The following is a 23,301-nucleotide window of genomic DNA, read 5'->3' on the forward strand; positions in this document are numbered from 1 at the left end:
GAGCGGCTGGGCCCGTGAGCCATGGCCGCTGAGCCTGCGCGTCTGGAGCCTGTGCTCCACAACGGGAGAGGCCGCAGCAGTGAGAGGCCCGTGTACCGCAAAAAAAAAAAAAAGCATTTGATAAACTTTGACACTCACGTTAATTTTTAAAATTCTTTCCAAAATAAGAATAAAAAGATACTTTGTGACAAGACAAAACCTGTCTTCCAATATCATGACTAATTATGAAACTAATTCATATACAGACATTCTTTTTAAGAGACAAAATTGAAATGATTCCATGATATTTTAATTTTTTATGGCAAAACAAATGACAAACTGGAAAAAAATATTTACAACAGACATAACTATCAGTTAATATTCTTTATATATGAGGAGCCTGTAAAAACAATAACAAAGATAACCCAACAGAAAAACAGAAAGATATGAATATGGACTAAGAAGAATAAATGAATATGAATATGAATATGGCCTGTAAGATTTCTGCTGAGAAATCCACTGATAGCCTTGTGCAGTTTCCTTTGTAAGTTGCAAGTTTCCGTTTTCTTGCTGCATTTTCTTTAATTCTTTTTTTTTAATTTTTGCCAGATTTATTATAATGTGTCTTGAAGAAGATCTCTCAGTTGAACTTGTCTGATGACCCATTTGCTTCGCGAACTTGGATATCCAATTCTCTCCTCAGCTTTGGGAAGTTCTCAGCCATCATTCTGTTAAATGAGCTTTCTGCCCCTTTCTCCCTAGTTTACTCTGGAACTCAATAATTCACAAATTGCTTCTTTTGATGTTATGCCATAGATCACATCAGCTTCCTTCATGCTTTTTCATTCTTCTGTTATTCTTTTCCTCTGAATGGATCATTTCAAAGTTCCTATCTTCCAGCTCACAGATTCTTTCTTCTGCTTCATGCATTCTAAGGTTGATGCCATTATATTTTTTTCCATTTCATCCATTATATTCTTCAGCTCCAGAATTTGTTTGGTACTTTTTTTATGATTTCTATCTCTTTGTTAAACTTGTCATTTTGTTCATGCATTGCTTTCCTGATCTCATTAAATTGTTTTTTCTATGTTCATTGAGCATCCTTCAAACAGCTATTTGAATTCTTTATTGGTACATTACAGATCATCATGTCTTTGGGATCAGGTACTGGAAGATTACTGTGATCCTTTGGTGTTGTCATCTTTGCTTGACTTTTCATGTTCCTGGAAGTTCTGCATTACTCTCTTCACATCTGAAGTAGCAGTCAACTCCTCCAGTCTTTACTAACTACCTTTATGAGAGAAATACCTTCTTTCAGTCCTGCTAGGGATTCTGAGGCTTTCTCAGATTCTCCAGGACATGCCCGCTCCATACTTCTTGCTCCCTCTTAGGGAAGAATTCTTAAGCCTATTCTCTTCTCTCAATCCTGCAACATACCAAGCCAAGTGCTGACAACCCTTTCCAAAGCTGGAGCTCAAATCTGCGTTCCCTCTCTGGCCAGCAGATTCTAGCTGGCTCTCTGCACATGCTCACTAGCTGTCTGCAAAAGCTCACTCTTGCACCACTGTTGGGAGGGCATGTAGAGTGCTGGCCACAGGGTGAAGGGTGTCTGGGTAAGGCATGCAGCAAGCTGGAGGTGCCTGTTGGCCACCTGGGGGGATCTGCAGGCAAAGCATCCCCAGACGCTCATGGGTGGGCTTCTTGATGGAGTCCACCTCACAGTAGGATCTGCATTCCTTTAATATCCTCTGAGAGTCTTAAGTGCCACTCTCCCAGCCTCTTCTCACCTCCCAGTCACTTAAAAGCCTGGGAATGTTATTATCATGGAAGTTCCTCCACAAGGAAACAATAAAGAAGGGAATAAATATCCCTTGCCAACAATGAGGACAAAACACTGTTGATTTCAAAGCGAGTTACTAAGAGTGTATTTTCCTTCTTATATAGCTTTTGTTTTTACTACAGCTAATACTTGTCTTTCTTCTTATACAACTGGCCTTTGTCATATCAGTATTCAATCTCTTCACAGAAAAAAAAAAGAAAGTTCTCATGTCCTTTCCTCTTTCAAGTTCCCTCTTTCTCTAGAAACCTCCCTGCAGGGTCCGCTTGCTCCAATCTAAATTGATTACTCTACTGGCCTGGTACATAGCTGCAATTTTAGAATTTCTCTTTGACGTTCTTCTGTGTCCTAGACTATAATTCTCTTTTTGGTATACTTCCTCATTTGTTAGAACATTGTGTTAGATGATTTCCTAAGACAGGATAAATAAAGATAAATTTTCTGAAAAGAAAATTTGAAACGATACATTGTCTAAAATGTTTTTATTGTGCTCTCTCACTTCATTGCTACTTAGGCTGTGTATAGAATTCTAGGTTGAGAATCTTTCGGAAACATGAATGTGTTGCTCCCTTGGTTCCCAGATTTCAATTCTCAATCTCATCCCTTTATATGTGACCTTTGTTTGTTTTGGGGGGGCCAAGGGTTTGTCTCTGGAAGCTATTCCTCACAAGTACTCTGACACAAGTTCGCTTCACTGTTTTCTTTCTCTAAATTAGAGATTTAAATTAGTTGGATTTTAAAATCTTTAGTTGATCCTTGCAGGCTTTTAGCTTCTCTCTCATTTTTCTGTTTCAGTCTTTTTGTTCAGCTTCCTCATAGAATTGTCCAAGTTTATGTAACAATCCATCTATAGTCCAGTTATACATGCATGAAGGAGAACAGTATACTAGGGTTAGGACAGGGAGACAGGTATCTCCTAGGAGGATGACCAAATAATATCAAAAATCTTATCTTCTTATCTCCAACCTGTTCCCAGGGGAACAGGCAACTGGTTGCTGATGCTTTGTTGACAAGATAGGAGAAGCAGACAGACAGAAGAGCTAGCCTCTCCATTGGTAGAATAAATTTAAGTCCATTTTCAATACCATGCCTCCCTCCACCAACCCCTCTCAGCTATAACCACTGTTTCCAAATCACCAATCTGTTTAGGGTTCTGCCAGACTAAGATACAGGCTCTTTGTTCACACCCTATCAGTCTGCACTGTAAGTTGTAGGTCCCACTACTCAGTCAAACTATCAATACTTTCTCTCCTCTTTCAGTTTCAAAACGTGTTGAAGTTTTTATCTACTGATGAAATCTCATATACTTCAAACTTTGGAATCTATTCCCTAATTTGTTTCTTTATATTTTGAGAGATATTGGCAAGGCAAACAGGATAAATGAATATTACAATCCACCATCTTTTACAGATTTTTTTTCCAATTCACATTTTCACTCTGAACTTCATAACTTGTAATAACTGACTGTGATGATTACTTTTATGTGTCCACCTATATGAGACAGAGGGCGCCAGGAGCCATGGGTCCAGGACTGAAGGGGTGGAAGTGCAGTGGCACCATTTACTATTTCTCCTTGTGACCCACTAGCAAAATGTTTGCTTACTGCTCCCAGGACCTTATGCTCTGTTGGCCTAGAAGTCTTAGCTCTAGAGGGAGTTATGCTTCCATCAGGAGACACAACAGTGATGCCACTGAACTGGAAGTTAAGACTTCCAGTTAAGTTCATGCCTCTGAATAAACAAAGAAGGGAGTTACTGTAGGCTGGGGTGACTGATCCTGACTCCCAAGGGGAAATTGGACTGCTACTCCACAATAGTAGTAAGGAAGAGTATGTCTGGAATACAGGAGATCCCTTAGGGCATTTCTTAATATTATCATACCCTGTGATAAAGACCAATAGAAAACTACAACAACCCAATCCTGGCAGGACTACTAAGAGCCCAGAGCCTTCAGGAATGAAGGTTTAGGGCATCTTGCCAAGTAAAGAACCATAATCAGCTGAGGTCCTTGCTGAAGGCAAAGAGAATACAGAATTAGTAGGGAAGAAGGTAGTTAAAAATAGCAGCTATAACTATATTACAGAAAAAAAAATGTAATTATCATGAGTATTTCCTCCTTATTTTGTTATGATATGCTTGTGTGTATATGTGTATCAAATATCTTTTTCTTCTCTCTCTTAGTCCCTTAGGTAACTCACAATGTATTGACTTTAAGTATTGTTAACTTTACATCACAGGATTTAAGTTACAGGATATTAAGAAAAGTAAACAATGGCCAAAGATTTTATCTCCTCTTCGAAGTAGTGCATTTTCAGTTGTAAGCAGGATACAATGGTTGTACACAGTTTTTCTACCATGTTAGGCAGAATTATGACTGTGCTATTGTCTTCAAGATTGTTTTGAAGATTGTTTTTGTCTTGGAGATTATGTATGGTTTAAGGAGATGCATATGGACACCAAGCTGACAAGGTGTGGACCTGTGATGGTTAATTTCATGTATCAACTTGACTGGGCCACAGAGTGCCTAGATATTTTATCTAATATTATTCTAGATGTTTCTGTGGGATGTTTTTGGATGTGCTTAATACATAAGTTGATCAAATGAGTAAAGCAGATTGTCCGTATGTTGGTCTCGTCCAATCAGTTAATGGCCTGAATAAAATGAAAAGGCTGACCCTCCTCCAAATAAGAGAGAATTTCTCCTACCTGCCTGCCCTCTAGGTGGGCATTGGTTTTTTCCTGCCTCTGGACTCAAACCGAATCATAACTCTTTCTGGGACTCAAACCCGCTAGCCTTTGAACTGGAACTACACCATCAGCTCTTCTGGGTCTCCAACTTGCCCACTGAGATCTTGGGATTTCTTATCTTCCATAATTGTGTAAGCTAATTCCTCATAAAAAGCCTTATATATATAAACATACACACACACACACACACACACACACACACACACACACGCCCTTTTGGTTCTGTTTCTCTGGAGAACCCTGACCAATATTTCTTCCTTATGCCCAAAACAAGAATAAGCAACCCAAAACAACTGAAATGTACCAATATTGAGGTAAATCAGCCTTTAGCACACCGAGTACAAGGCACGACTCAACAGCAAAAGCTACGTGGGCAATGAGGCAGGAATGATTATCCAACTTCAATTAACTAAACTCCATTCTAGTGGCTGTCTGTTACAGACTCAGTGATTGTGTTCCCCTCAAAATTCATATGTTGAGGCCCTAATCCACATGTGATGGTATCTGAAGATGTGTAATTAAGGTTTGTTGAAGTCATGATGGTGAAGCCTTGGTCCAATGGGATTAGTGCCCTTATATGAAGAGACACTAGAAAGGAGATACTCATGTTTGTCCCTAATGAGAACTGAACTGAACTGGTGCCACACTCAGCTCCAGACCCTCAAGCCACAGTCAGGAAGCAGCCCAGCACGTCCAAGGACCTGGCTGGGGACATGCACATCCATGCCTCAAGAACTAGGCCTACAGACTTCAGTTTTGGCTGTGGAATCTGAAACAGCTCTGGGATTTCATTCCAGCCAATCTCAGTCACAGTCCCGGGGTAGTCCTGCCCATCCAGGGACCCAATTAATGAACAGACAGCAGCCCTCTTAGGTACCTGATGAGAGCCCCACCCATCTATGCAACTGGTAATAGACCTGCTGTTTAAGGACCCAACTGTGGACCCTGAGGCAGACCCCTGTCCTGGGGCCACCTCCTGAAAAAGGTACTGGAGGAAGTTCAGTCCACCCAGGGACCAGTTAGCACCCGTGCCCTACCAAGTCTGTGATAAAAAGTTCACCAACTGCAGGCCCTGCTGCACATCCAGAAACAGCTTTGTAACCAGCTCCAAACCAGGCAGACTGAGATCCCAGAGGTAATCCCATCAGCACACAGAACAGACAGGAGGTGTTTACCAGCTGAAACCAGTCTGTAAAGACTGGTGCTCCTTCAAATGCACAGGCACCAATGCGAGGTTACATGGAAGAATCAAGCAAATATGACAACACCAAAAGAAACTAATAAAGTTCCAATAAATGACCCCAAAGAATGAAGATCTATAGTTTGCCTGATAAAGAACTCAAAATAATCATCATTAAGGAACTGAATGAAATGTGAGAGAACACAGGTAGCCAACCCAGCAAAATCAGGAAAACAATGAATGAACATAATGAGAAGTTTAATAAAGAAATAGGAACCAGTAAAAGTAACCAAAAAGAAACCCTACAGAAGAATACAATGACAGAAATGAAAAATTCAGCAGAGAGCTTCAACAACCAACTTAATCACCCAGGAGAAAGAATCAGTGAACTCAAAGACAGATCACTTGAAATTAGCCCATTAGAGAAACAAAAAGAAAAAAAGAATAAAAAAGAGTGAAGAAAGCCAATGTGAATTACGGAACACCATCAAGGAAACAAACATTCGCATCATGGGAGTCCCAGAAAGAGAAGGAAGAAAGGGGCAGAAAGAAAATTTAAAGAATTAATAGCAGGGACTTCCTGGTGGTACAGGGATTAAGAATCCGCCTGCCAATGCAGGGGACGCAGGTTCAATCCCTGGTCCGGGAAGATCCCACATGCTGCGAAGCAACTAAGCCCGTGTGCCACAACTACTGAGTTTGCACTCTAGAGCCCGTGATCCACAACTACTGAGCCTGCACTCTAGAGCCCATGAGCCACAACTACTGAGCCCACTCACCACAACTATTGAAGCCCGCGTGCCTACAGCCCATGCTCCACAGCAAGCCACCGCAATGAGAAGCCCGCACACTGCAATGAAGAGTAGCCCCCACTCGCTGCAACTAGAGAAAGCCTGCACACAGCAACGAAGATCCAATGCAGCCAAAAATTAAAAAAAAAAAAAAAAAAGAATTAATAGCAAAAAACTTCTGAAACCTTGGGAGAATATGGACATTCAGGTACAGGAAGCTCACAGGACCCCAAGCAAGGTCAACCCAAAGAAGATTGCTCTGAGACACATTATAATCAATAATCAAAATGTTAAAAGTTAAAGACAAGGAGAGAATTTTAAAAGTAGCAAGAGAAAAATGACTCATCCCATATTAGGGAAATCCACCAGCAGCCCAGTATGGCTATCAGTGGATTTTTCTAAAGAAACCTTGCAAGCCAAGAGAGATTGAGATGATATATTCAATGTACTGAGTGAAAAAAATTGCCAACCACAAGTACTAACCTGTCCTTCTGAAATGCAAAGTTAAAGACATTCCCAGACAAACAAAGCTAGGGGATTTCATCACCACTAGACCTGCCTTACAAGAAATGATAAAGAGACTTCTTCAAGTTGAAATGAAAGGATACTAAGTAACAATATGAAAACATAAAAAACTATAAAACTCATTGGTAAAGGTAAATATATAGTCAAAATCAGAATATTCTAATACGGTAATGACGGTGTGTAAATCACTTTATGTCGAGTATAAAAGTTTTAAAAAAAATCAAAAGTAACTAAAGGTATAATATTGTTTTGGATATGTCTCCTCAGGGAAGGAAAACAAATGGAACTACAGCAAACTAAAAAGCTTTTGCATAGCAAAGGAAACCATCAACAAAATGAAAAGGTCATCTACTGAATGGGAGAGATATTTGCAAATGATATACCTGATAAGGGGTGAATTATCCAAAATACACATACACACACACACACACACACACAAAACTCGTATAACTCAACATCCAAAAAACAAACCACCTGATTTAAAAATGAGAAGAGAATCTGAATAGACATTTTTCCAAAGAAGACATTCAGAGGGCCAACAGGCATCACATAAAAAGATGCTCAACATCACTAATCATCAGGGAAACGGGCAAATCAAAACCACAATGAGATATTACCTCACACCTGTCAGAATAGCTATTATCGAAAAGACAATAAATGACAAGTGTTGCCACGGATGTGGAGAAAAAGGAACTCCTGTGCACTGTTGGTGAGAATATAAATTGGTGCAGCTGCTATGGAAAACAATATGGGGGTCCCTCAAAAAATTAAAAATAGAACTATTATATGACCCAGAAGTTTCACTTCTGGGTAGTTTTACAAATAAAACAAAAACACTAATTTAAAAAGATATATGCACCCCTATGTTCACATGCACACACACGCACACATACACATGCATACAATGAAATATTACTCAGCCATAATAAGAATGTTGCAACAACGCGGATGGACCCAGAGGGTATTATGCGAAGTGGAATAACTCAGACAGAGAAAGACAAATACCATATGATTTTACTTATATGTGTAACCTAAAAACCAAAACAAATGAACAAACATAAGAAAGTAGAAACAGAGTCACTGATAAAGAGAACAAATAGGTGGTTGCCGGAGGGGAAGAAGGTGGGGGAATGAGTGAAATACGTGAGGGAAATTAAGAGACACAAACTCCAAATGAGGCATGGGAATGAAATGTACAGCAAGGGGAATATAGTCAATAATAACATAATATGTTTGTATGGTGACGGTAACCAGAGCTATCATGCTGATAATTTCGTAACAATTGAAAGTATTGCATCACCCTGTTGTGCGCTAGGAACTAACATAGTTTTATAGGTCAACTATACTTCAAAACACAAACAGACAAACTCATAGAAAAAGAGATCAGATTTGTGGTTACCAGAGGTGGGGTTCGGGGGAGAGAGAACTGGATGAAGGGGGTCAAAAGGTACAAATTCTAGTTATAAGATAAGTAAGTACTAGGGATGAATGTACAACACGATTAATGTAATGAACACTGCTGTGTGTTACATAGGAAAGTTGTTACAAGAGTAAACCCTAAGAGTTCTCACCACAAGAAGAAAGTATTTCTTTAATTTTGTATCTATATGAGATGATGGATGTTCACTAAACTTACTGTGATACATTTTATGATGTATGTAAGTCAAACCATTATGCTGTACACCCTAAACATATACAGTGCTGTACGTCAATTATATCTCAATAAAAATGGAAGAAAAAATGATGAAAAAAATAACTATAGGTACAATAATTTGTTAATGGATGCACAATATAAAAAGATGTAAAGTATGACATCAATAGCATAAAATACAAGGAAAGGAGAAGTAAAAGTGTAGAGCTGTGTATATAATTGAAGGTAAGTTGTTATCAGCTTAAAATAGACTGTTATAGCTATAAAATATTTTATGTAAGCCTCATGGTAACCACAAAGGGAAAAAACTTAAACACAAAAGATAAAGAGAAAGGAATTAAAACATGCACTACAAAAAAATTAATCACAAAAGAAGACAGAGAGGGGCAAAAGAACTAAAAAACAGTCAACAAACACTTAACAAACTGACAGGCAGTAGGTCTTTACCTATCAATAATTAAATACTTTAAACATAAATGAACTAAATTCCCATATCAAAAGACACAAAGTGGTTGAATGGATTAAAAAATCAAGATCTAACAATATGTTGCCAACAAGAGACTCACTTTAGCTTTAAGGACATACATAGGTTGAAAGTAAAGAGATGGAAAATGGTATTCTATGCAAATGGTAACCAAAAGAGAGCAGAAGTAGCTACACTTGTATCACATATAATAGACTTTCAGTCAAAATCAATCACAAGAGACAAAGAAGGTCATTGCATAGTGATAAAGGGGTCAATTCATCAAGAGGATATAACAATTATAAGTATATATACACCCTACATTGGAGCATCTAATATTTAATGCAAATAACAGGACTAAAGGGAGAAACAGACAACAATATAATAATAGTATAGGGGACTTCAGTTTTAATATTGGATGGATGATCCAGACAGAAATGTAATAAGGAAACAGACCTGAAGAACACTACAGACCAAAATGGACCAAAAGACATAGACAGAACATTCCATGCAACAGCAGCAGAATACATATTTGGTATTCTGTATGTATCCATTCCACAAGATAAATCATATGCTGGGCCACAGAGCAAGACTTAAGAAGATTGAAATCCCATCTGGTCTCTATCTTGACCACAGTGGTATAATTAGAAATCAGTAACAGAAAGAAAACTGGAAAATTCACAAAAATATGGAAATTAAACAACACATCCCCAAACAACCAATCCTGCCATTTGCAACAACATGGATGGACCTTCAGGGCATTCAGACTAAGAGAAATAAGTCTGATAGAGAAAGAAAAATACCATATGATCTCACTTATATGTGGAATCTTTTAAAAAGCTGAACTCAGAGACAGAGAGTGGAAGGGTGGTTGCCAGGGGCCAGGGAAGGGGAGAAATGGGGAGTCACTGGTCAAAGGGTACAAACTTCCAGTTATAAGATGAACAAGTCCTGAGGATCTAATATTCAGCATGGTGATTATAGTGAACAATACTGTATTATATACTTGAAAGTTGGTAATAAGAGAATAAATCTTAAATGTTCTCACCACAAAAAAAGTTCTATTTATGTGAGGTGACAGATGTGTTAACTAACCTTATTGCAGTAATTATTTCACAATATATATGTGTATCAAATCATCACATTGTGTACCTTAAACTTACACAATGTTACATATTGATTGTATCTCAATAAAGCTGGGCTTGGCGGGGGTGGGCGGAGAGGGGATCAACAAGGGAGAAGAAGAAATGGAAGATACAGGAAAAGAACTACAGGGACATTATCTCAGATTCTGGGTTCCAAAGCTCTTTATTTGATTCTGTGGTTTGAATCAGTAAATTTCCTGCTATGCTTTAATTCAGTTTTAGCTGAGTTTTTGTGAGATTTAAGAGTACTGACTATAATCCACAGAGTAAAATTTCATAAATTAAAAAAGCCTAAGTATACAGCTTCAGAAATAGAAAAGTATGTTCACCAGCACACAGAATCCAGGAATAAATCTACATTACCAGTATTTGCTCCCGGAATGTAAAGACAATTCAATGTTGAGGAATTTATCAGTATAACCCAGCACATTAATAAGTCAAAGGAAAAGATGTAGTGATTATTAAAATAGCTGTTGAAAAAACTACTTATAAAATTTTTAATCTATTTGTTCTTTTATTCTTATTAATCACAACTAAAACAATTCTCCATTAAATGAAAAATACTACCTACCCCAAGCCAATAGCCAAAATCATATATAACCTTGGAAGGCTAGATGCATTCCCAGTCAAGTTAGGGAGAAGACAAAGAAGTACACTATTATCATTATTATTTAAAATTATCCTGAAAGCTCTATCATTGCAATTACACAAGAAAATAAATCCAAATTGTAAGTATCAGAAAGGAAATCAACTTTCTATCATTTACAGATGATTGTTTACCTAGAAAATTTTAATACAATCAACAATAAAAATATGTGACACTAAGTATATGGCTGGTAACAAAATAAATATATACAAGTGAATATATTTTTCTGAACATCAATAATGGCCAGTAAAAATATAGACAAAACAGTTTCTCTTATCAATAAACACCAATTAGAAAATGTAACATAACAAATTAGAAAACATAATAAGAGGCTATTCATAATAACAATAAAAATATAAAATACCTAGGAATAAAACTAACAAAAAATAAAAAGGACCTTTATAATTAAATCTTTAAAATAAGACCCCCCAAAAAATCGAGAGACATACCATGTTCTTCTATGGGAAGACTGAATAATGTAAAGATGTCACTTTTCCCCATTACAAATTTATAAATTTGATTTGATCCCAACCAAAATTCCAATGCGCTTTTATTTAAAAACTTTTTTTTTGCACCTTGACAAAATGATCTCAAGTTCATCTGGAATAATAAATGAATATTAATAGCCAAGAAAACTATGAAAAAAGAATGAGGGGGCATTTGTATGACCAGATAATAAAAATATATTATAAAACTGACAAAAACTAAAAGAAGGCAATACTGACACATGAGTATCAGACCAATCAGTGGACATTAAGAGAAAAAGCAGAAATCAAGCCCAAGTATATGTGAAAATTTAATAAGTAATTTAAATAAGATTTCAGATTAAAAGAGAGATTATAATTGAGGTGATGGCAAATAACAAACCATTCTGAAAAAATGTAACATTAGAAATCAGCATATAGTCATCATCTCTGAATGAATAAAATGAAAAAGGAAAAAAAGAAGAATGCCAACCTCATACTATACACTCCATATTCCCCTGGATTAAAGAGTTAAGTGTTAAAAAAAATTAAAAATCTACTAGAAAATAATGCTCTGATACTATACTAAGAAAGTCTTGTAAAACATGTAAGTAAAGTTGGAAACCATAAAGGAAAGGAATAATAGATTTGTTTACATAAAAATGTAAACATGGCAAAAAATACTAAAAACAAAAGGAAGAGGCAAGTAATAACTGGGCAAATATATTACACGTATTACATCTTATATGACATAAGTTAAAGTTCTTTAAAATCAATAAGAAAAACACATCCATTTTTAAATGAACAAATAACATCGACAAGCAAATCACAAAAGGAGGAATAAATATATGGAGACAAAAAAATTCAACATCACTAATAATCGAGAAAGAGTAAAAAGAAAATTACCAAATGAAAGTTTAAAAACAATAGCACCTAATCCTGACTAGGATATAGAGTTAAAACATTTATTATTGAAAACTGCTTGGAAGATAAACTAATAAATACTTTTCTAAAGAGAAATTTGGCAAAACTATATCTAAAACCTTAAAAGTACACACCCCCTTATAGTAATTTAACCTCAGAAAATAATCAGGATTTTGTGAAATTTTTTAGAAAGCCATTTACCTCAGCATTGTTTATAGTAACTGCAGCAGTTGAGTTTATGGCGTGGCAAGGGCAGGCACAAGAATACCAGGGTCTTTTTGGTAAGAAGTGAGGGGCAACAGAATTGGAACTGAAAACTTGGTAGAAACTGAGGTAACTTGCGGGTCCCTCTGTCTTTTTCATGTGTCCCACATAATCAATTGATTGTGTTCGCTCTCCCCTCCTCTATTCTCCCATGAGTTGGTTTCTTCAACTTGTTCAACAATCCTGCTCCCTCTGTCTCTTGTACATAGCTGAAGCTCACCATGACCCTTCTAGCCCTTCTCCTACATCATGCTATCTCTCAAAGAATTCATAGTTTCAGCGCTACTCTTAACTACCTTTCTTTACTTATATATTCCCCCCCAAAAAAGGAATTAGGCCTAGCTCCTCTCATCCGGGACCGCTGGTAGTAAGTCAGCAGCTAACTCTTGGCTAACACTGGATCAAAACAGCTGTGGCCAGGGTAGCAGGATGCATGGGCAGGACAAGCGCTATGACATTTCTAGTACAAAGACACGGATGCATGCACACATACATGCATAAACACGCGCACACACACACACACACACACACACACACACAAATCCTGAAAATCCCAGTAATAGCAGCCTGGCTAATAAATTACAGCACATTGATGGGGAGGGGGGGATATGCCCAGTATATTACAACATAGAAAACACAGGTTATAATATATGACCCCAATGAAGAAATCGAGATAATAGAATTATAGTTGTTTTTTTTTTAATGGATGCAGAAGTTTCTTTAATGAAATTGTGGAAATTATCCAATGAGATGCAGATAATGAATACTCTAATCTAAGCAGATCCAGTGACCATGATGAAAACTGATCATTTCTGAAGTTAAAAAAAGCATTATATGAAACTAACACAGCATTGTAAATCAACTATACTGCAATAAAAATTTTTTTTAAAAAAGAAAGCATTATATGGCTATAAATCATCAGGAGGTATAGCTGTTCTTATTTTTATTCTTGGTAGCTTTCTATTTTCCCAAATCTCTACAATAAACAGAGATTTCTTTTATACCCAGAAAAGAACCACTAGCTTTATATAATGATTTTTTTAATTTTTAAAATTTTACTTTGTTTTAGAAAACATTATGATTACCTTTCCAACGCCACATCTGGTGCCTTCATTCACCATGCCAGGATCGGGAACATCTGACCCAAGCTGGAAATCCACACCCCAACATTTGGTGCCTCTCCCAGGAGTCTGAATAATAGCAGGCACAATTCCAAATACAGGCATTTCTTGTACATTCTCACATTGAAGCTTTCCACACAAAGCATTCCTGGAAAGATAAATAATGCAAACTACAATGCATCCAGTGTAGATACAAAAGAAAAATCATATATTTTTTGTATATAGGCAGGGAGTTTATTGCTGTTTAGCTAAAGGGAATCTCAACAGAAAAAGTGTGTGAGAGAAACAGAGATCAAAGTAGCTCTCTTTAAATATGGCAGAGAAGAGGTAAGTGGATGCAAAGATGCAAATTAGTAGGGTACCAGGGGGTGTGGATGCTGACACGTAATAATCTCTCTTCACTACCTGCCTAGGGCTCAAAAAAGTCTAACTAATAAAGTTGTTTTTAAATGTGATATAATTTTATAAATGCTTTTACACAGAAAATAATAGAACTATACCAAAATTCAATTGTGTCTTCTTACAGCGTTATAGTAAAGAGAAACCTAGATTTTGTAATGTTAAATAAGTATGACAGGACTCCACCTTTCTTCACTTGGCTCACTCTTACTTAAAGACTCAATTCATTAACTCATTAATTCACTAATTCAATTCACTAATTCAGTAACAACGCTATGAAGACTTCCCTGACTACAATTCCTATTACAAGGCTGTGTAAGTTAAATGTCCTTCCTATAGCCTTTCAGGGTACAATAAGTATCCCTAACATCAACTCTTATGATGCTGTATTGAAATTTCCTATTAAATTGATTGTCTTTGTCTTTTTTTTTTTTTTTGGCTGCGTTGGGTCTTCGTTGTTGCATGCAGGCTTTCTCTAGGTGTGGCAAGCGGGGGCTACTCTTCGTTGCAGTGCAAGGGCTTCTCACTGCGGTGGCTTCTCTTGTTGCGGAGCACGGGCTCTAGGCGCACGGCTTCAGTAGTTGTGGCACACGGGCTCAGTAGTTGTGGCGCACGGGCTTAGTTGCTCTGCGGCATGTGAGATCTTCCCGGACCAGGGCTCAAACCCGTGTCCCCTGCATTAGCAGGCGGATTCTTAACCACTGTGCCATGAGGGAAGTCCTAATTGATTGTCTTTTGATCCAAGCACCTACCCTATTCTTAAATCTCCCCTATGCTATCACTGCCAAGTCATTATAGGATATTGTTTTCCAATTCCTCTAATTCATCACCTCCTAAATATTCTCATACCAGCTATCATATCTTTTACTTCTTTTTTTTTTTTAATTTATTTATTTTTGCTGTGTTGGGTCTTCGTTTCTGTGCGTGGGCTTTCTCTAGTTGTGGCAAGCGGGGGCCACTCTTCATCGCGGTGCGCGGGCCTCTCACTATCGCGGCCTCTCTTGTTGCGGAGCACAGGCTCCAGACGCGCAGGCTCAGTAGTTGTGGCTCACGGGCCTAGTTGCTCCGCGGCATGTGGGATCCTCCCAGACCAGGGCTCGAACCTGTGTCCCCTGCATTGGCAGGCAGATTCTCAACCACTGCGCCACCAGGGAAGCCCATATCTTTTACTTCTTGAGTTAAAATCTTTCTCCCTATAACTTTTCCTTATTGGTCCCAGATCTTCAACATGAGACCATACAGATAATGTCTTTTCTTTCCTCCACATGGCAGCTTTTTAGGACAATTATCACATAGGTCCTAATTACTTACTTCACAGGACAATAGTCTACAATCATTTCTCATGCAACAAGGAAGCTCCCCTCTAAATATGTTCTAGTTTGTCTCACTCCCTCTTGAAGCACAGTGCTCAGAGTAAAATATGAAGTTTCAGTTACAGCCTGACAAGCAAAGAACAAGATGAACTGTCATTTCCTTTATTCTGGATACTGTACTTCTATGAAGCCCAGGACGACAGTAGCTCTTATGGTGACTACATTACATTATTGACGTCCTTGAATTTATCCTCAGCTAACACCCCTATCTACTTTTTGCACATGCTGCTATTAAGCCTCCTCTTCCTTCCATCCTTCACTGAAGAGTTAGTTATTTTGTCCCATCTTTACATTTATTCTTATGTCACCATTTATTCACGAGGTAACCTGAGTAAAGTGCTTAAACTTTCTTAAGTTCAGTTTCTTCATCTGAAAAACAAGACCTAAATAATGATGCCTATCTCACATAATTAGTTGAAATTAGATATGAAAACCTCTAAAACAAAGCATAGAAGAAAGCAGATCTCAGTTAGCATCTACTGGAACCTACCAAAATTCATGCTGCTATGATATACTTAATGTCTCATGTATCGTCTTACTGACATATTAAGAAGTAAAAGGAAAATACTCTTAACATTAAAAGAAAACTGTCACAAATCATTAAAAGGATAGTCACTTCAACAGAAAAAAATTAGCAAAGATGCAAATAGGCAATTCACAAAGTAAGACATGCAAACAGCCTACAAAGCTAAGAGATGCTCATTGTTATAGTAATAAAAATTATATTGCAAGCACCAACAGAATAACTGCTTCAGGCAAGGATCATCAATGCACGCTTAAACCATGAGGTGAAACACTGGTGGGAAACTGGATATTTATACGGTACAAAATCATCACTCCACATATTACTTGATAGTTGCAGTGGGAAAGACCTAACTTTACAAGAGCAAGATCTGGTCATTGCCACTTAGTAACAGTAATAATAAGACAATCCAGAATTATGTGCCTCCTTGACATCATCTACCACTTACAAAGTAGTCAAATACTTACAAAGTATTCAAAATGTTTAACCTGAATCTAATTAAGACTTTAGGTTTAACTTCTGATGTATAGAAAATTCAGGTAATAAAGACGCAAGTTAAGCAACGTTGAGAAGGAACTACCAAACAAATCCAGAACATGGGCCACCCTAAAAGACCACTGGCCCAGTCATTTCCTCAGGTCACTGTCATTGAAAAGAAAAAAATAAATAAACTGAAGAAGAATATTTTAGATTAAAAGTGACTTAAGTGGGGCTTCCCTGGTGGCACAGTGGTTAAGAATCTGCCTGCCAACGCAGGGAACACAGGTTTGAGCCCTGGTCCAGCAAGATCCCACATGCCGCGGAGCAACTAAGTTGGTGCACCACAACTACTGAGCCTGCGCTCTAGAGCCCGCGAGCCACAACTACTGAAGCCCGCGTGCCTAGAGCCCGTGCTCTGCAACAAGAGAAGCCACCGCAATGAGAAGCCCGCGCACCACAACGAAGAGTAGCCCCGGCTCGCCGCAACTAGAGAAAGCCCGCTCGCAGCAACGAAGACCCAATGCAGCCAAAAATAAAATTAATTATTATTTTTTTTTAAAGTGCCTTAAGTGACATGACAACTAAATGCAATGTGTGAACCTTGTTTGAGTCCTGATGTGGAAAAAGAAAAAACAGCTATGAAAGACAATTTGAGGACATGGACAATTGGAGAAATGTGAATACTGACCAGGGATTACATTACATTAGGAAACTCTGAATTTTGTTAGGTATGATAACAGTATTGAGAACGGGCTTATATGTTGGAGATGAATACTCAGGAATTTAGGAGTGATGCAACATAATGCTGATAATTTACTTAAAAATGGTTCAGCAAAATCTAGACAAGGTAAATATGATAAAATATTAACAGTGTTTTAATCTAGGATATATGGGTGTTCATCATACTATTCTTTCTACTCCTCTGTGTATTTAAAACTTTTCATTTAAAAAGTTTAACAAACTATTGAATGTTAAGAATGGCTCAAGGGGGCTTCCCTGGTGGCGCAGTGGTTGAGAGTCCGCCTGCCGATGCAGGGGACGCGGGTTCGTGCCTCGGTCCGGGAAGATCCCACATGCCGCGGAGCGGCTGGGCCCGTGAGCCATGGCCGCTGAGCCTGCGCGTCCGGAGCCTGTGCTCCGCAATGGGAGAGGCCACAACAGTGAGAGGCCCGCGTACCGCAAAAAAAAAAAAAAAGAATGGCTCAAGGATGTATTTGTACAATACAACATGGGGAATATAGCCAATATTCTGTAATAAATGTAAATGGAAAGGAACCCTTAAAAATTGTATAAAAATATAAAAAATGTAAATAAACAAATAGTTTAAAAGGACGACACCATCTTGTTCTGCAAGAGAGGCCAGCTCTTTTGGTGAAATGGAACAAGACAATGTGCACAGCAGGGGGTGGGAGTCGGTGGGGAGTAGGAGTGTATATGTGCAAAAGAAACCCTGGAGAGGCAGACAAAAAGCTCAAAGACACACCTGAAGAGCAGGGTGGGAAGAGGGAGAAAGAGAGTAAGAGTGGAAACCACATTTTCTCTATATCCCTTTAAACATTTTTGAAAAACAACAACAAGAAATTAAATAAGTATTTACAAATTCATTCAAAGCAAGAATGAAATATCTATTTGATGTAACAAATTGGAAAAGTATTTCTTAAGACAATACTCTGACATTGATGAGGGGGTAGTGGAAGTATAAATCAGTCAAACGTTTTGAAGGTCAATTTGGAAGCATCTATGAAGAGCCTTTAAAACTATCTTCCATTTTCTTTTGAGAAAAATCTACTAAAGAAACAATCAGAGACATAAATACTTAAATTGTATTTATCACAGCCTTGTTTAAAAAAACAAATTACTGGAAAAAACATACATTTCTAACATAAGGAAATGGTTAAAAGAAGCTGGGTATATCCTATAAATGCCCTTAATAGAGTGGAGAGTAAACACATCAACTTATAAAACAGTATAAATCATACTATGCAATTTTGTTTATACACACAGATATGGGTCTCTGAGTACACATATGTGTGTGTATATATGTGTATGATACATATTTATATGCTTATGAATACACATGAGAAGGAAATAACAATAAAACTTTAACAGAGTATCTCTGGATGACAGGACCATATGTGACCAGTTTCTTGAGACTTTTCTAGATTTTATGCATTTTCTATGATGGGGATGATTATAAAGAGTGTGATGATGATGATGATAAGTCCTACAATGAACCGGGTACTCTTCTTAGTATTAACATCCACCAACTCATTCAGTCTTTAAAACAATACTTAGAAATAGGTACCATTATTATTTCCATTTTACAGAAGAGAAAAATGAAGTATGTAAGCGAAGTAACGTGTCCAAAGTCTCAGAGATCTTAAGTGGTTAAAGCAGTATTCAAACCCAGAGTCTAACTTCAAATGTGTATTCCTAATGACTATATTACATTATTCTTATATTACTATTATAAAATGCTTTTCAAATCAGCTACCCAGTAATTTAAGTTTTGTAAATGTAGTTGCTATATTTTCATCAAGATATTCATAAAAATATGGAAACGGGACCAGGCTAAAGACAAGGATAAGGCATATGTAGCAAGCCCCTTCCAGGTCTGCATCAATCCACTTATCCCAAGGTTTAGCTCAGCTCATTCAATTAGTCACACTAATTCCACCCATTAGATATATCATCTGTTCCTTCATTCGTTCAACAAACAGTTAATAGGCACTTACTATGACAATGTGCCAGGCACTATGTTAAACACAGAATGGACTTTACAGTGTAGTGACAAGGGTGGTAACCAGATGGTCACTTAAACAAATGAGATGTCTTATGAGACAAATACTACAAAAAAAAAATCTGAAGTATTAAATTTGGTAGTAATGAAAGGATCAGTTCTTCCAGAAGACATAACAATCCTAAATGTGTATGCACCTAATAACATAAGCACTGAAGAACACACTTCAAAACACATACAGCAAAAATTTATAGAACTAAAAGGAGAAATAGACAACGTCATAATCACAGCTGGGGATTTTAACACACCTGTCTCAGAAACTGAAGGGTAAACAGATAAACACACACACACCCAAAATATACAAGATTTGAACAAGACCATTAATTAACTTGACATTTATAGAATAATATATCCAACAACTGCAAGATACACTTTTCTTTTTAATTGAACATGGAACATTCACCAAAATAGACTATATGCTGGACACTAATTCACATCTCAGTAAATTGAAAAGAACTGAAATCATAGAGAGTATGTTCTCAATGGAATTAAACTAGAAATCAAAAACGGATAACCAGAATATTCCCAAATATTTGGAAATTAGCAATATACTTTTAATAACACATGAGTCAAAGGAGAAATCACAGTATAACTTAGAAAATATTATGAACTGAACAATAAGGAAAATACAACACATCAAATTCAATGAAAGAGAAACATACAACTTTTTAACCAGTTCATCCTTCCTTCAACTTTCAAATTGCTACTTTTCTCATTTTGATTTAGCCTAATCATGTTAGCCAAGATGGGTCCAATTCCTCCAAGTGCAGGACAGAGCCCTCCTTGGTCTTTTCTAAACACCATAAAAGAATCTTAAAAATGCTGTGCCTATAACTGGTTTTGTATCTGACCTTCCCTTTATCTGGAAAATTACCTATTACACTACCTATTGGATTGGACAAAAAGTTCATTCTGTCAGTGAATATGTTGTTCAATAAAGTTCTTCGTGAAAATTTAAAATGTGTCTTTTATTTGTACTTAAAACCGAACAAACTTTTTGGCCGACCCAATATCTTTTCTAAGGCAGTATCACTTTTAAGTGATTATACTTGCTAAAGCAATGGTTTGGACATAAAACCTTCCTGTGCAATTTAAATATACTAAAAATTTATTAAGAATAATAGTTTGACTTCCCCAGAAAAAGAGTGCTATATAAATGCAAGAGAACTTACATCTACAACTAGTTTTGAGACTATACAAGGTAGTCAAAACAGTTATGTTCATACCCTCTTTTGAAATACTTTCTTGTTTTTCTAACTTCCTTCAACCTACTCTGTTTTATATATCAAGAAAGGTATATTCTAAATATTCTGTGAAGTATACTTTATGTGGATAACTAATTTGTAAAGAATTAGAACAACATAATTTGGCTAACGTTAAAAAAAATAAAAGCACACAGCATTAAGAACATCTATAAGAGGGACATCTGACCCTGTTAAGGAAGTTGAGGAAGTCTTTCTCAGAGAAGTTGTACTTAAAATGGCAGAGAGAGGAGAGCATGTCAGGCAGAAGGAACAGGACGTGCCAAGGCCCTGTGGCAGAGGACAACATGTAGACCAGTAGAGCTGAAGTATTTCACATTTAATGGCTCAGTAGAGAAAGATGAGCCTACAAATAAATACATTAAAGGAGCATCTGGAAACAGAAAAAAAAATACTAGAAGAATATTCTACACAAAAGCCAAGGAAAGGGGTTTCTTCAAGGAGAAAATGGTCAACATAGTTGAATGCTACTGAAAGGTCCAGAAGCATGAAGACCTAAAGATGTCTGTTGGATTTTGGAACACGGAGGTCACGGTTGTTATTTCTTCTTAGTAAGCATTGTTTTACCTCAGTTGCTTAGCTTAATTGGCAGAGTAGGAGGTGAAGTGAGTAGAAGAGAAGCACAGTATTATAGAATAATTCCAACTATACAAAATGTTAGTGTGTGTATGTATAGTGCACAGAAACAACAAAAAAAAGGAAGACATACACTGAAATTACTGAATACATACAGACAGATTATGGATAACTTTTGTTTATATTTTTGTAATAATATTAATTTTTTTACAATGTGCAAATGTTATAGAAACAAAAAAGGCTTTTAATTTGTCACTTTCAAATTATATAGAGCCAGAAGAAAATGATAAAGTCCAGAATTAATTCTGCAGATACCTCTATGTATGGATTTAGCAGCATAATCTTCTAATGAAAGGAAGAGGGAGAAGAGTGTTTATTTGGGCTTCTTATTGTAGAACAGGATAAACAAAAGTAACATTCTAAAAATCATTATATTTTAGACAGGTAATGTCAAAAGGTATGAATAATTTTACCCTTCCTATTCAGAATCTCTCTGAAGTCATGTTTTACAAAATTGTTAAATTTGAAAAGTTAGATGTTTAAGGGGGAGAAAGTCGGCAGTCACAAGGAGCTGTAAAAGATGCTAAAGATGGCTGATCTTACAACCTTTCATATTCTTTTACACTCTTGCCTCCACTTACCCAGTGGCACACTTCTTGTATTCATTGCCAGAGAAACCACAATTGCCAAATCTGTCACCTTTGGAATTCACATCAATGAAACAATCCCTTGGAGCAGCCTTGGCTTCTGTAACAGCAAAAAAAATTGTTTTTGTACACCTGAAACTAATACAACATTGTAAATCAACTATACCCCAATAAGATTAAAATTTAAAAAAAAATATTTTTAAGTTATGGCAATTTAATTCAGAAATAAAAGTATTCCCTACGACAGTCCATACGCCTGGATAAACTGCCTCAACACCTCTGAAAAGGTTTCAGGGCCTACATATAAAACATTTTGTTCCACATTTTATAATTGACAACAAAATGTGAAAATAAAGCTTAGATGGTACTTAAAAGTTAGCCTGGACTCAAGCACTCAAGTCCTCAAAGAAGTGTCATTAAACAAGATGAAATTATTAACCATGATGGGACTTCGCTGTGGTGCAGTGGTTAAGAATCCGCCTGCCAATGCAGGGGACATGGGTTCAAGCCCTGGTCCGGGAAGATCCCACATGCTGCGGAGCAACTAAGCCCACGAGCCACAACTACTGAGCCCGCGAGCCACAACTACTGAAGCCCAAGTGCCTAGAGCCCGTGCTCCACAACAAGAGAAGCCACCACAAGGAGAAGTCTGCACACGCAATGAAGAGTAGCCCCCGCTCGCTGCAACTAGAGAAAGCCCGCACGCAGCAACAAAGACCCAACGCAGCCAGAAATATATAAATAAATTTATATTAACCATGATGAAATTAAAAACCATGCACAGTATGGTAGCACTTTCAGCATATTAATTCTCACTGCTCTCAAACACAGGTCTACTGCACCCCTGGTTAGATCAGGCTGGGAGGGTTGGTGAAAACACTTCCAGGTATTATTTTTTTTAACTTACCATATATGGATGCTTAATTTAGGTATTAATTACATTGACAAATAGCCATGACAGCTAATAAAGTATCAATCCATTCTTGTTTTCTTATATTTTATATATGTACCACTTAATGTTTGATTTTTCCACTTAATTACATATTCCTAAAAATATTTTATTTGTAAATATTTTGAAGCCAAAATGGCAGTACATTCTATCTAATAATGGAAATTCATGTGTCTGTCTTACACACCTGATACTATGTTGTTCAGTTTACAAGAAAATGGATATGAGGTGAAAGGAGTTGGAAGAAAAAAGAAGTGGAGGATCAAGTAATCTGAAAATGGATGCAGAATACTTGCACAGGATAAACGTCACATGGCAGTAACTCTAGCAAAGCACATGCTCACACTCACATTTATATCAGGAAAAAGTGACTAAATTAATAACAAGCCCCCCCCCAATAATGTTGTTCCTTTGGTCGTCCTAGACTTTTTTGCAGGCCTCTACAAAGATAATATACTTGCTAAATAATAGCATTTGCTTCTCTAAAATGCCTATCTGTAAGTACTTTTTCAGTCTGCAGTAACCTGTCCATTCCTGCAAAATATATCAGAAGTT

General features: G+C 37.1%; 1 protein-coding gene across 2 annotated transcripts in view; it reads right to left on the minus strand.

Annotated features, from left to right (window-relative positions):
- Positions 1-23,301, minus strand: part of ADAM9 (ADAM metallopeptidase domain 9) — a 102,954-nt gene that overhangs the window by 18,334 nt on the left and 61,319 nt on the right. For both annotated transcript variants that reach the window (XM_033415058.2, XM_004284897.4), the window contains 2 exons: positions 21,792-21,897; positions 13,702-13,885 (listed from right to left, as the gene is read on the minus strand). In XM_033415058.2, coding sequence (XP_033270949.1) covers positions 13,702-13,885; positions 21,792-21,897 — 290 coding nt within the window. The remainder of the gene's footprint in view (positions 1-13,701; positions 13,886-21,791; positions 21,898-23,301) is intronic.

Source organism: Orcinus orca, chromosome 21 (assembly GCF_937001465.1).
Source record: "Orcinus orca chromosome 21, mOrcOrc1.1, whole genome shotgun sequence".
Taxonomy (NCBI): domain Eukaryota; kingdom Metazoa; phylum Chordata; class Mammalia; order Artiodactyla; family Delphinidae; genus Orcinus; species Orcinus orca.